Source organism: Zea mays, chromosome 5 (assembly GCF_902167145.1).
Source record: "Zea mays cultivar B73 chromosome 5, Zm-B73-REFERENCE-NAM-5.0, whole genome shotgun sequence".
NCBI lineage: Eukaryota > Viridiplantae > Streptophyta > Magnoliopsida > Poales > Poaceae > Zea > Zea mays.
In genome coordinates this window covers 94,289,716-94,305,080 of record NC_050100.1, presented here as the reverse complement: position 1 = coordinate 94,305,080, position 15,365 = coordinate 94,289,716, and the positions used below count along the sequence as shown (strand labels likewise).

Genomic DNA, 15,365 nt, shown 5'->3' with positions numbered 1-15,365 from the left:
AAGCATACTTCCGTTCTTCCATAGTGAGGTGATATGCCTTGGGTGGACCAACGGCTTTGCCATTTGTCTGAAAAATCGAAAGGTCACTACACAGAGGCATCTCTCGTTCATCATCATGGTACCTCTTCTTTCGAGCAAATACATTATGTTCTTCTGCAAAGTAACAACTTGTGAAGTGTGCTACCTCCTTCAGTTTAAATTGTTCTGCAATACATCCTTCAACTCTTGCCTTATTGCCCACCATTGCTCTAAGCTTCTTTAATGCTCTTTCTATATGAAACATCCACCTGTACTGAACAGGACCACCGACCTTAGCCTCATATGGAAGATGTATAAAGAGATGTTGCATAGGATTGAAGAAACCCGGTGGAAATATTTTTTCCAATTTGCACAAAAGCACCGGTGCCTCTTTCTCCAGCTGTTCCATCACATCTCTTCTGATTTCTTTAGCACACAACTGTCTATAGAAATAGCTAACTTCAGCTAACGTTTTCCACACAGCATCAGAAATGTACCCGCGAAACATTACAGGCATGAGCCTTCCCATAATTATGTGGAAGTCATGGCTCTTCAGTCCATTCATCTTCATTGTCTTAAAATCCATAGATCTTCTAAAACCACCAGCATAACCATCAGGGAATTTCAGATCCTTCATCCACTTCATCACTTCTTTCCGTTGCTTAGGTTTCAGATAATAGTCAGCTTTTGGTTTGCCTCCGTTTTCTCTAAGCACTTGGGTTGGACGATGACATATCATGGCTAAGTCCATGTGTGCCTTGTCATTGTCTTTCGTTTATCAGGGAAATCCATGCATGTATTTATGAGGGCTTGGCAAAAGTTACTCTCTTGATGCATGATGTCGATGTTGTGCATCAAAATCAATGACTTAGCATAAGGAGGCTCCCACAAGCCACATATGTGAGTCCAGTTATGCTTCTCACCAAAACCTTGATACCTTTTCCCACTCTCGTCTAGGACATGTTTCCTATGCTCTTATGTAATTTCTATCCCACTACGTCGCTTGGGCGGTCCCTTCGTGACGATGGTGCCCTTCCTAAACTCCTTTCTCTGCCTTCTGAAGGGGTGATTGAAGGGTAGAAAACATCTATGGCAATCAAAATAACATATCTTGCCACCAGCACTAAGACAAAAACAATCTGTATCTTTAGCACAATAAGGACACGTCAATCTACCATGCACGCTCCATCCAGATAAAATACCATACGGTATAAAATCATGAACTGAGAACAGATACGCAACACGAAGATTGAATTTCTGCTTCTTGAAGCAGTCATAGGCTTCCACTCCTTGCCATAACTTCTTTAACTCTTCAATAAGTGGTGAAGCATCACATTGAGGCGTACGTCAGGACGCTCAGGCCCAGGTATAACAAGACATAAGAACATAAACTCATATTTCATGCAAAGAGCTGGTGGAAGGTTGTACGGTATGGCAATGACAGGCCAACATGAATACGACGTAGCGGTCATATTGAAAGGCGTGAAATCATCTGTTGCCAAGCCAATACAAATGTTTCTTGCATCGCTAGCAAACTCTGGATCAAAGTTGTCAAGAGCCTTCCATGCATCACCATCTAATGGGTGCACCATTAACCCATCTTGTCTGTCGTTACAATCTTTATGCCACCTCATGTGCATAGCGGTCTTCCTCGAGAGAAACAAACGTTTCACTCTAGGAGTGAGAGGCATGTACCGAAGCTGTTTATGTGTAACCTTTGTCACCACCTTCTCCCCTTCTTCATTTACAAGCTCCACGTACCTCGACTTCCCACATTTTAAGCATTTCTGCTCTCTACCATGTTCCTTCCAAAAAAGCATGCAATTGCCTTGGCAAACTTCAATCTTCTCATACTTCATACCAAGACCTTCAAGCAATTTCTTGGACTGGTACATGTCTTTGGGAATCTTGTGACAAGTAGGAAGAACCTCACTAATCAAATCCATGAGCTCTTTGTAACAATTAATAGAGAATGCATACTTGGACTTGATTGACATTAGTCGTGTCACGAATTCGTGAATGGTCACATCGGTGTGCCCATGAAGAGGCTCTTCTGACGCTTTGAGGAGGTCGAAGAACTTCTGAACCTCCGGTGTTGGTGAATCATGATGATCTGGGGCCAATTTAGGCTGCAAATCCTCAAGCATATGGTCCATCCTATCCACATCTTCACTGTCATCAACTTCTACTTCTGCTGCTCGTTCAAGGCGTGACTCCCCGTGGAGATACCATACCTTATAGCCTGGCACAAAACCATGCGAGCACAGGTGTAGTGTGACCTGTCTCTTGGTGTGGCTCGTCATATTTCTACATTTATTGCATGGACACCTAATATTATCTATTTATGACAAAGCAGTTGCATGGTCCAGAAACATCTGAGTCTTGGCAAACCATTCACTTGTGTGACACCCACCCTTCTTGAAACCTTCATACATCCAATCACGTCTATCACCCATTATTGCCGCTGTGTACGAGTAAGAAGTGTGTGTGAGACATTCATGTTTCTACACGTCACACATACATCTATAGGTAAGTAGTAAAACTATATATATATACATAACATCACCTTCATCATATTAACATGATATTCATCAATTAACAATATTTGCAACATCCAATCCATCAAATTAAATTATAATTGCAGAACATCAAATTCATTACCTATAACATCAAATCTATCAAATTGATTAATACTTGTATAACATCAAATTCATTAAATAATAATATCAAATACATCATATCATATTTACAAAATCAAGTTAGAAATAACAAATATCATACATCAAATCATATTAGGTCAAACCATACTAACAAATAACAATATTAAACAAATTGTAATCGCATTACAGTTAACTCCCGTCGGCCATAAAAACGACGAAAATTAAAACCAACATAATCATACTTCTAATCATGAACCATTTTTACACTGCTAATCATAAACAATTTAGTTAATTGTGATAGAGCAAACACCTGGACGCGGACAACGATGATGGACAGCGTCGGTCAGAGTTGGTGCAGCGTCGGTGGCAGCACGAGTACGTCGGAGCCGCGGCTAGGAGAAGGTGGACCATGGGCAGGGCGGCTAGGAGAAGGTGGGCGGGCGGGGCGGGTACGAGCGGCGGAAGGTGCGGCGGCGGTGGGGCAGTGGGCAAGATGGGCGGTGGCTAGGAGAAGGTGCGGCGGCGACGGTAGTGGGCAAGACGGGCGACGACGGCTGTGAGGAATAAGATGGGCGGCAACGATGGTAGAAAGCCAGAAGAAATGAAGTTTGAACGCTCGGGCGCGTCCTAACATTAGTAACTCCCATCGGCTTAGTCCAGAGGCCGATGGGGATTATTAACTCCTGTCGACCTGGTCAAGCAGCCGACGGGGATTATTAACTCCCGTTGGCCTGGTCAAGCGGCTGACGGGGATTATTTAATTGTCGTCGGCTATGAAACGGCCGACGGGGATTGCTTAATTGCTGTCGGCTTGGGACAAAACCGACGGGAATTATAATAGCCAACGGGGATTGTCAGTATTCTTGTTGTGCGGGGTTTGTAGTCCTTCACTTCCTTTGCTTGAGGATTTGCCGAAAGCTCTTAATGATAAGAGCCATTTCGCCGTTGTCAAGCTTGGAGGCATCAATTGGGAGCCTATTTGTTAGTGTAGGCTCTTACTTCTTTTCTTCCGTTGCTTTGAATGCAACAGGTTGCACCTCGGGTGTGGAGGTGGCACCTTACTCCAAGTTGACAATATGTTTGGAGTCTTTGACCATAAGTTTAAAGCTCACAAACTTGCCAATCACCTCCTCGAGAGACATTAGCTTATACCTAGGATTCTCACGAATTAATTGCACTTGAGTAGTATTACGAAAACCAAGAGATCTTAGAATAACCTTGACCATTTCATGGTCATCCCACTTGGTGCTCTTGAGGTTGCGAACTTGGTTCACCATCGTCTTGAGCCGATTGTCATTGCTTGTGACTCTTCTCCTTTGTTGAGGATGAACCAACCGAGTTCTCCCTCGATCATTCCTGCTTGGTGATCTTTGTCACTTCGTCCCCTTCAGGCGCCGTTTTGAGGACGTCCCAAATTTCTTTGGCACTCTTCAACCCTTGCACCTTTTTGTACTCCTCTCTAGACAAGGAAGCTAGGAGTATGGAGGTGGCTTGAGAGTTGAAGTGCCTTACTTGGGCGGCCTCATCGAAGTCGTAATCCTCATCGCCCTCTTGAGGTGCCTGCGCTCCAAATTCAATAATATCCCAAATACTTTCGTGGAGTGAGGTTAGCTGGTGCCTCATTTTATCACTCCACATACAATAATCTTCACCATCAAAGTATGGTGGTTTGCCTAAGGGAACGGAAAGTAAAGGAGCACGTTTGGAAATGCGAGGATAGTGAAGAGGGATCTTACTACACTTCTTACGCTCTTAGTGCTTCGAAGATGTTGACTCGACGCCGGAGGTTGAGGGCATGGAAGAATCGGTCTCGTAGTAGACAACCTTCTTCATCTTCTTTTTCTTCTTATCGCCCTTCTTGTGTGACTTGATGGAGCCGGCGGATTCATCTTTTTCCTTGTGCTTGTGGCCGCTGTTGGGGACTTGTTCTTAAATGCTATGAATTAAGAACAAGGCAACATAAAATGTTATATTAATGCCCTTCATCCGCTGAAGCATTATCTCCCCAAGGATTTAATGAACTTCGGACGAAGGCCATGAGCAAAATATCACGAAGGTCACAACTTCGTGATCAGGCTTATAAGACAATGTAAAATGAAATATAAAATATAAAACATTAGAGAAAGATGTACCAAAAACAGATAATATTATTCACATATTTTATTATACAAACCTAAATATTAAAACATAATATTTAGGTACATTTATACCTTCGCCTTGGCAGAAAGCAATAATTCCAGTGTAATGTGTCAGCGATTACAAGATTGCGTGAACAGTACAGGGGTACTGTTCACCTATTTATAGGCATAGAGCGCAGCCTGTGTATAATTACATTTATGCCCTTTACAATCGACTACAATAAAGACACAGAACATCATGGGTCTTTTAGGTCATTTCATCTTTAAGTCGGTTCACCCCTTCGTCTTGAGGCATGTCACTATGCCGAAGCTTTATAGGCGATAGCTTCGGCGCTGCTCTTGAGAGGATCTACCGAAGGTGTTCTCTTTTTTTAGGATCTTCGGCTACGAAGCATACTCCCAACAGCCGCCCTCCTTTGACGGAGTCTTTTCTTCATTTTTCTCTCACGAAGATCCGGGCTTTCCCCCGGTGATCATCTCCCTTTTGGCGTGTTCTCCCGACATTACTTCTAGTTGTTAGACTCTAATGAAGTACTGGGCTTTGATAGCAATTGAAAGTCTCCTAGATGGGGGGGGGGTGAATAGATGAAACCTGTAAATTATACACTTTGAACACGTACTTCACCTAGGGTTAGGATTAGAAACAAATAATAATGAATACGGAGTGCGGAAGAGAGTTCTTCTTGCTATGAGTTGTTCAATCAATGTAGATAACTTTGGGAGCTAACTCATAGGATTGTGAGCAAGAGAACTTTTAGAGAGAGGGGAGAGGGAGAATCAAATCACAAGTTAATGATCAAAGCAAATGAACACAACGATTTGTTTCCCGAGGTTCGGTTCCCTCTCTCAACCGATCATCTAGACCGATTGAGTGCTTCTTCTTAATCTCAAGGATCACAAAGATCCCGCAAGGATCACCACACACTAAGGTGTCTCTTGCTAGCTTTACAAGTCACTTAGAGAGTTTAGAAGGAGATGAAGAAAGCATGATTAAAAAGTCAAGCAACAAGAGCAACAAATAAAACACGAATCACACTATCTCAAGTCACTAATCACTATTGATCCCTTGTCTTAATTGTGGGACTTGGAGATGATTGGAAGCTTTGAATGTGTCTTGGAATGAATTCCTTGCTCTTGTATTGAATGTGGATGCATTGAATGCTTGGGTGTGCTGAATGGAGGTGGTTGGGGTTGTATTTATAACCCCCACCACAATTATAACCGTTGGAGAGAAAGGAGCAGCTTTCTGTAGACGGGTGCACCAGACAGTCCGGTGCACACCGTACACGACACTATTCATTGTCCGGTGCCTGCCACGTCACTCGACCGTTGGCATGTGTAGCAGTCATTCGTTGGATCCGCCTGCCCCTGTGGCGCACCGGACAGTCCGGTGCGACCTGACGCCTGACCGTTTATGACTTTCTGACGGTTTCTGACTCCGGTGGCAGTCGACCATTGGCGAAGTTGACCGTTGGCCGTGGGCTCACCGGACAGTTCGGTGCACACCGGACAGTCCGGTGAATTATAGCCGCGGAGCGCTGAGTTTTTTCCGAGAGCGGTCTGTCCGTTGGGCGCACCAGCCTAGGCACCGAACACTGTCCGGTGCATTGCAGGCTGGTGCAAGTCTGATTCGCCCCATATTTATAGAAACGACCTAAGGGTCCATTTTCCTTACAAATGTATATGAACTTTATGCATCGGAGAAAAGACCAACTAGGCAAACTAGTTAGTCCATAAGTTTTGTGATGGTCGTCAAACACCAAAATCGATTATAGGAGATGGTTGAGGCTATTTCCCTTTCACGTGGTAACGACTACTTCAGTGCGTAACGATTACATCAACGGTAGGGCAACACGTGATGGCCCAAATTGGAAGGTCCCAATCAAGATACCAGAGGCTTACTACTCTTCTCGGTCCGGTGGTGCACCGGACTGATCTAGTGCGCCACTGCGCAGAGCAGTTTTTGGAGGAAACTCCAATGGCTACCACAACACATTCTTGTCATTCTACATAGACCTGATCACTGTTCTGAGTAGTTCTAGACATTCTTGTGAGAGCGTGCTTTCGAGATCTGCATTCTTATGTCGTGTGGCTGTGTTTTGCTCTTGCGTTGTGTTCTACTCCTCCCTCTTGCTGTTATTTGGAGTTGCAACTTCTATTGAACTTGTGTATGACTGCAAGAGACTCCGATCTGTGGAGATCCTTGCGAGGAGATCTATATTTGATAATGAAGATTGTGGGCTTAAGGTGATCATTGGATCACTTGAGAGATATTGAGTGCAACCCTCGTCAGTTGAGACACCACAACATGGAGTAGACAAGCATTTGAGGCTTGATGGAGCCACGAGAAAAATCATTGTGTCTTGTGTGCTCTATTTTCATTAGGATTCACTCTTAAGTTCTTGTTTCATTTTTCACATGTAATATTGCTCAAATTAATTCCGCAATGTTGTGAGCAACCAAGTGCAAGAACTTCTCTCCTTCTCACTCTTATGGATCTAGTTTTGTACTAACTTTTAATTTGTGTGCCAAGTTTGTGTTTAAGTTGTGAATTTCAGGTATCACATATTCACCGCTTCTAGGTGACTATCAACAATACTGTTTTGTTATTTCAGTGTTTTTGATTCAGTAATAGTAGTTTTTTTGAATGTCTGGTCGTTCGATTACAAGGATATTTATACCCGCCACCATATCACGCATACTCACGCTTACACACCTCAAATCTCTCAAATACTCCATTCCACGCTGCTATAGTTGGTGTTAGGCTTGATCAGCCGCTGACCATGTCTTTTTTCTGTTTCCACGCTTGAGCGGTCACTGCAGTACTGCACTTGGAGCTTGGAGATGGAGAAAACCGGTCATCTTGGGTCCCATTGGTGATTGGCCACTCCGACCATTTCCACCAACGGTCTGGACGGGTGGACTGACCACAAGTCGCCGACTCGCCATCCGCGTCAACACCACTGCAACCACCACCGCCGTGTGGGAGGCCCAAACCACGCGCCTTTCCCCACTGCACCAGGCAACCCACCAGCAGGCCGCAGTTCACGCTTGGCTGACGACCGACCCCCATTCGTTCTAGCCCTCCCTCCGACACTCCGATCCATTACTCGCTATGGACGCGGCGGGCGGCGACCAGCTAAGCCTGGCCGCGGTGCGCGACGCGCTGGTGCGGCTGGAGGACTCCGTGGTGTTCGCGCTCATCGAGCGCGCCCGGCATCCGCGGAACGCGCCAGCCTACGCGCCCGCCGCCACCGCTGGAGAACATTCGCTCGTGGAGTTCTTCGTCCGGGAAGCAGAGGCCCTCAACGCAAAGGCAAGCCTCTTCCTTTTTCGTGCTTTTCTTGTTCGTCCCTCAGTTTCCTCTGTTATTAAGACTTGTATTGCCTTGCCTGGATGAGGAACTACGCGGATGGGGCCAAACCACTGCGCTCTCAAGTTCTTGGTCGGGCAGAACCTATCGTTTGTTATTGTAAACGTGGTCAGCTTACCTATGATTCAAGGTGGCAAGATTTTTAAACGCCTAGACACCCCCGTTGGTTGTGTTTGGAATTCAGCTGAAACGTAGAGGCTACAGTTATCGCCATTGCAGATTACCTATTTTTGTCTGGTGAAATGCTCAACTTAGGTTTGATCTAAAAAAAATTTGGTCGGAGAGAGAAAGACCGTCCTCCTGATATTATATTTAAAAATAGATCGAAACATGATTACGGTCGAGAAAATTCTCGAACCGTGGCCCCATCCACTCTGCAACGACCAACCGAAGGGTGGGCGGGTGAGGCACAACAAAGGGATTTTTTTAACCAAGTCAGAAATTTGCCCTCGAGGGGGATCGAGAAGACAGGACCTAGAGGTGGTACTCGGAAGCATTAACCATTACGCTAGATGCCCTTAAGCACTTAGGTTTGATCTAACTAGTAAAGTAAACCAGCTGTAAAACTTCAGTACGAAATAAGTGCTTCTTCTTTTAGGTTCACATTATATGCAATCACTCCTTGATGAAACCCAGATCTTACCGGGGTAGAGATGGATTTGGTTCTTTGAGCACCCTTGACACTTCTCTACATGGCTTTCCACTGTGTTGATTTGAAGAACTGAATCCTATCTCTATTTGTTCGTTTCAAATTCACTTGGCACGAAAAAAATAAAATGTACTTCTTGTTATTTATCTAACTGAGTAACTAATATGATCAATCATTGTTTACTGATATTTCACTGGACAAGGAGAATGCCAAAACATTTATTTAAGTGGTTAAGAATGTTCTTACCCAAGCCAAATATCACAGAGGGTTTAGAGGCTACTGGTGGTATTGCTGCACATATACTGCAGCAATAACATTCTGTGATATCTTCTTCGCAATCTGAATACATGTGTGAATTTTTGTATACTGCAATAGTTAACACTCTTGTGCAATCTCTCAATACAAATGTGAGTTCTTGTAGGCTGGACATTATCAAAAGCCAGAAGATGTTCCATTCTTCCCTCAAGATCTACCCTCACCTCTCTTTCCTACAAAGCCTTCCCCAAAGGTGCACATCATCAGGCATTAACCTTGCAATATCAAGAACTGATGATATGATAATTGCTGAGATGCTGAACTTCTATTGCTTTTTATTAGGTCTTGCACCCTTTTGCTTCATTGGTCACCGTGAATGATGCAATATGGAAAATGTATTTTGATGAATTGCTCCCGTTATTCACTGTTGATGGTGATGATGGCAGCTATGCACAAACAGTTGCACTGGATTTAGCGTGTCTGCAGGTATGAGTTTATGTTAAAATTTCTTTAACTACAGGAATAAATGCAAATTGCCAGCCTTTTAATTGGAAATTGACAATTGCTGTATGCCTGTAACATACAAGGTTTGTCTCTTGTAGGTTCTATCACAAAGAATTCATATTGGTAAATATGTTGCTGAGGTGAAGTTCAAAGACGCTCCTCAAGAATATAGTCGACTAATAAAAGAAAAGGTCAATCTACTGAATATCTCAATCTCTTCCTCAAATTACCTTAAATTTACAGGCTTGGTAAGTTCGGTAGTATTATGTATAGCAATACAAGAAATGTTTGGTGTTCCCAAAGGCTACACATTGGTGCACCTTGATAGTTGGAATTCAACTAAGAAATCAGCTTAGGGCTTGCTTGGATCTGCTAGCACTTAAAGTTAGCTAGCTAATAGCGGCTATTTTTTAGCTAGCTAAGTTTTAGCAGGAGGCTGTTTGGATCCACCTGCTAATAGGTGGTTGGACAGTGATTTGAAAGTGTAACATGAACTATTGGCACCTATTAGCAACTCCAAACCTGCTAATGGAACTAATACTTAGCAGCCCTTCAGCTAATAATTAGCAGATTTATTAGCAGGACTGTTTGGATCTACTAGTACTAACTTTAGCTGCTACCTTTTAGTGCTAATGGATCTAAGGTACTAAGGTACTAACTTTAGCCCTAATTTCCTTCAAATGAATAGCATTGTATTTGCATGTTATAAATATAAGTATATGCTACTAAGGTATTCTATCACATTACCACGTCTTTAGACTGCTTTGAATGTGCTTTAGACATGAGGCTCAAGAACACAGACCAACTATGCTTTCATCTGACTGTCAATGCAGGACAGCAATTCTCTGATGGATATGCTGACATTCAAGGCTGTGGAAGAGAAGGTCAAGAAGAGAGTAGAGAAGAAGGCTAGGACGTTCGGGCAGAACGTCACCTTGGATGACAATGCCACTGCTGGTGACAGCGAGTGCAAGGTCGATCCCAAAGTGCTCTCCAAGCTGTATGATCAGTGGGTGATGCCACTGACCAAGGATGTCGAAGTCGAGTATCTCCTGCGCCGCCTCGACTGATCAGTGATCACCCGATTAGCTGTAGCTGCGAACTTTATGTACGCGTGGGTTTCAGTTTGCTTTGCACATGCCCTTTATGGCTTTATCGTTCAAACTCAACTACGAGAGAACGTTACCAGGATCTGGCCTTCGTCTTTGTCAGCCTGCTTGCCCGTCATCTGCATGAGTAGTCCAACTGTAAGTGACGCTTGGTATGGAATGTAAGAAAAGTAATACAACTGGTTACATGTTATCTTTAATCTCCTGTTGTTCGTCTGTAAGTGACTGGCAACACAGTAGGGTACCAATTCTCTGGTTCAGAAACGTATTATGTTTCTTGCTTACGTGACAAATACCAAACAAAATAGTTACAGCTTTGACATGCGTGTTATCAATAATTTGGTTGACTCCTGTGCTGATCAGTTAACTAGTCAATAAATTGGGGGAAGTGGGAAATACTGTCAGGCTGAAAAACTGCAGAGCAGGTCCCGATGTCGAACTGTGCAAGACATTATTTAGGTACACCCATATGATTTACGCTTTAGTTTTACGTCATCAAATGTCATGGATGTTTGTCCATTGTTTGCTACATGATTAAGTTAGCTTCCGCTTGCCTTAGTTAAATGGATACATTATATTAAAAAATAGTATAACAAAGTTCCAGCCTCTGTCATACGTAGATGGTACATAAATGGTAGTCAAAATATAAAGTGCAGGAAAAATGGACCTATGGGCCATTATGTTATTATTTTGATATTTGACGAACAACAAGATCATTTGACCAGTGTTTTCTCTGAGTCTTTTAGGCCCTGGTACAAAATATAAAAATGGGCCCTATGACCTATACAAAATTGGGCTTCACAAACTTTAGAATATGACAAGGCCTATATTTTGTTAGAGATAAAATCTTAGAAGAACATTAACTCTATATGCAAGTCTTTACCATCCATATTAGAATATTGGCCACTCTTAAGTGTCATCTCAAGTTAATTAAAAGAAGACAATCTAAAAAGCATAGCTTATGAAGTAAAAAAACTCAAATATTTTTTTATACATTTAATATTGTTTAAACCTTTTAGTCAATGAAGTTATAGCTTAATCAGCAACGAATAAAAAATATTTTTAAATTTTATAACCAAAATTTAGGGGCCACGTGTCGTCGCTCCCCTTGCGCTGCCCAGGGGATATGTCTGCATTTGAGCTAATGCCATTTGCTAGTATAAAAGGTATAGTTCAAATGAATACAATGTGGACTCAGACTTAAACAAAGTGATGGTGTTAATGATCAACACCTCTAGCAAGACATTAGAAGCCATATTTGAAGCATCGTGTCACCTTCATGATATTAACCCCGCACAATAGGTGATCAAGGTCGCTTGTGATGTGATTCGTGACAAGGTATCGTTGTACCAATTAGGATTCAAATTGTAGGAGTACGTAGACATTAAGGCTATCGAAGGTTCATTCTAGTATGAATCGTTTATCCGATACCATCACTTGATGGTGGTGTGGTTAAGCTTGCCATAGATCTGACACTGAGGATGAGGGTCATTGTCACGATGATCACCACGGGAGGGAGCACTGCCACGGGAGTGACCACCATGACCATGGCCATGAGAGGGGCCATCGTGACCAAAGTAGTTGGCAGAGGCACTATGTTGTAGCTACAGTCTGGCCACATATTGAAGTTGGTAAGCCTCAAACACAACTAGGTGTACAAGCACGTTGTTGAGGGAGGATGATTTAGTCTTGGTTGTCATGGAGGTGACAAATAAGTCATAGTCGGCTAGGAGCCCAACCAATAGAGGTGAGGACCTCATCACATAGAGCAGGGTCGGCTCTGGCCATAGGCCACAGGGGCTAGAGCCTAGGGCCCATTAAATTAGGGGCCAAAAATATGTATATATAGTAATAGATCGGTATCGCGTCGCTTCATCATCATCCATCCATCCATCGCCTATTCTTCGCCTCCTTCTGTGAAGAGTGCCTATTCGTCTCCTTCTGCGAAGAGTCGACGGCAACATGCTTGACAGCTACTGCGTGCGGTGCGGCGCACCCCTTTGTTGATTGACGTCATGGCCAAGGGCTGATTGAGTGAGGCCGTGAAGGACCTACTGTAGGCCTGTAGCCTGTAGGATGTAGTTAAGTGGATGGTCGCCCCCTTTTTCTTTTCAGTTTCTGCAAACTGCAGCATGTTGTGGACTTGCATACTGTAGGCCTGTAGGCTGTAGGTAAGTGGTTGGTGTTATACAATGGATATATGCATTGTTCTCAAGTTCTACTAAAAGGTGGAAGATTTTGCTTGACAATGTTCCTAAACTAACAGTCAAAGCTTTATCCACTACTTGCTGGGAGAGTCGAATAAAAAGTGTACAAGCTATCAGGTTTCAAACTCCCCAAAATAAAGGATGCTTTGATGGAAGTGGAGAGATGTTCTATGCTTTGATGGAAGTGGAGAGATGTTCTACAAATGACCCAAAAAGATTAAGTGATGCTCAAGGTTTAGTAACCGCACTTGAGAATTTTGAGTTTTTATGTGGTATGGTTATTTGGCCTAATATTCTAATTTCTATAAATATGGTGAGTAAGAAATTTCAATCTAAGACTATGTGCGTGGATGCTAAACTTGAACAAATTAAAGGGATCATTTCATATTTTAAGAAGTATAGAGATGAAGGCTTTAGTCGCAACATCGATATTGCAAAATAAATTGCAGAAGACATAGATGTAGAACCAATATTTCCTAGAAATTGTAAAGCTAAAAGAAAGAAACATTTTGATGAACAAAATGATCAGAATGTAGAAGAAGCACTATTAGCTATAGAGTCCTTCGGAGTTAATTACTTTCTTGTCATGATTGATATGGCAATTGCTTCATTTAATAGTCGATTTTAGTAGATGGAGATATTTGAAAACATTTTTGGTTTCTTATTAAACTCAAAGATTGAAGTCTGTAGATGATCAGGATCTGAGAAAGTGTTGTACTACTTTTGCAAAAAAAAACTTTTACTCATGATGACTCATCTGACGTTGATCTCAATGATTTTATCAGTGGATTACAAGTGTTGCAAGTAACTTTACCAGATGGTTTGATGTCAGCATCTGGGATTCTTCAGTTCATTAAAATTGCAGATTGTTATCCAAATGTCTCTATTGCATATCGGATTTTATTGACCGTACTTATGACTGTAGTCTCAGTCGAAAGAAGTTTCTCAAAATTGAAGTTGTTGAAAAATTATCTAAGGTCAACTATGACATAGGAAAGGTTTAATGGCTTGGCTACTTGTTCTATCGAGAAGGATATATTGGCAAATGCTGATCTAAATATTTGTCACGTCCGGTTTCAGAAGGCAAACAAAATGCGAAACATGTACATGACAGGATCAGAACTTACATACACAGTGATTATATAAATGAACATCATTGCACAGTGCTCAAATAATAACATAAAGATGTATTGACTTATTACATCATGATGTCGAAGACATCCACATAGTCATCACTTAACACGTAAATCAAAGTGCTAAAACGAAACATAGTAAAGATAAGGCCTTCATAGTCAGCTGACTGGGGTCGCCACTAATCTAGTCTAAAACTCCTCGAAGTCTTGAAACTCCTAAAAGTCCTCCATGTCACCTTCATCCTCTCCTGAGCAGTGGTTGTAGTGTGGACAACCTGGTGTTTTGTGTTGAAGCAAGGGTGAGTACACATCAACATACTCAGCAAGTGTCTCGTTTGGCTAAGGTGGACTAACTTTATGTGGAGTTAGGTTGAAAGCATGTTGCTTTTAGTTTATTAGGTATTTATCATTAATAGAAGCTAAATTTTATCATATAGCCCAAGTTATAATCACAAAAGGTACCTCCTAAGAAAGAAAAAATACAAAAAATCGTAGTTATAGCCATCATCATTAAAGTCATCATCATAATTGTATCCAGAGTGTATCTAATCATATAAGCTCCCATGGACGCTCTTAACCACGAGCACGACTAAGATATCAGTTTCTAACCCTCTGTAGAGGTCGCACACTTTACCCACGAGTCGTGATCCCTTTTTGCCTCAGGTTGTACAAACCCTGAAACACTCCCAAGGTGAGTCATCAAGGTTTCACTACATAGCCTTTACAAAGATTTCCTAGAGGTCATAGCCGCATGTTAGGTTTCTCCAGTTTGATAAACATAGAACCTCTCCCCGCAGGGGTGACTAACAAAAGCAAAACGAAAGAGCCTCGACACCTAGCCTCGATAGAGCATGTACTGTGCCCAAACCCCATTGATGGCACGATAGCGAAACAGACTACATCTCAAGTTTCTCTAATTAATTAGCCAAGGGCGACCCATACCACCCTCATGGTTGCACTGTTTTCCCGGGTGGTCATCCAACTAACAAGTTCTTACAGAGAGGTACGCAGGAAATAACTTGAGCCCCATTAGTGTCACAAGTTCATCATCATATTCAGAATAAAACATCGTATCATAAAACAATTACCATCATATTCATTGATTAAAGTAGAGCACTAGCATAGTGTGGATCATAATATCCCAACCCAAAAGTAATCAAGGACATGATAAATAGAAAGCTAGTCAATCCTTAAATTGATCATGGTATGCGAGAGAGTGAATTATAAGTAAATAGGACACAATAGGTTAGAGGACACTTGTCTTTACTAAGCTGCTGCTCAGGGACTTCCCCTGCAACTCCCTTGAGAAACATGGACTG

The 15,365-nt window shown here is 42.4% G+C and overlaps 1 protein-coding gene across 1 annotated transcript; it reads left to right on the top strand.

Annotated features, from left to right (window-relative positions):
• The first annotated feature begins 7,702 nt into the window (after nt 1–7,702).
• Nucleotides 7,703–11,151, top strand: LOC100191856 (chorismate mutase). Its single transcript, NM_001137280.2, has 5 exons — nt 7,703–8,132; nt 9,260–9,346; nt 9,436–9,579; nt 9,696–9,788; nt 10,431–11,151. Exons 1-5 carry the CDS (start codon nt 7,932–7,934, stop codon nt 10,665–10,667), a joined length of 762 nt encoding a protein of 253 aa, NP_001130752.1. The 5' UTR covers nt 7,703–7,931; the 3' UTR covers nt 10,668–11,151.
• Nucleotides 11,152–15,365: the final 4,214 nt, after the last annotated feature.

Bases quoted from the DNA above. Each gene is read 5' to 3' on its own strand.
- LOC100191856 (NM_001137280.2), top strand. From the start codon at position 7,932: ATGGACGCGGCGGGCGGCGACCAGCTAAGCCTGGCCGCGGTGCGCGAC. The intron at 8,133-9,259 runs GCAAGCCTCTTC...GAGTTCTTGTAG, and splicing joins CAGAGGCCCTCAACGCAAAG to GCTGGACATTATCAAAAGCC. The intron at 9,347-9,435 runs GTGCACATCATC...GCTTTTTATTAG, and splicing joins CTACAAAGCCTTCCCCAAAG to GTCTTGCACCCTTTTGCTTC.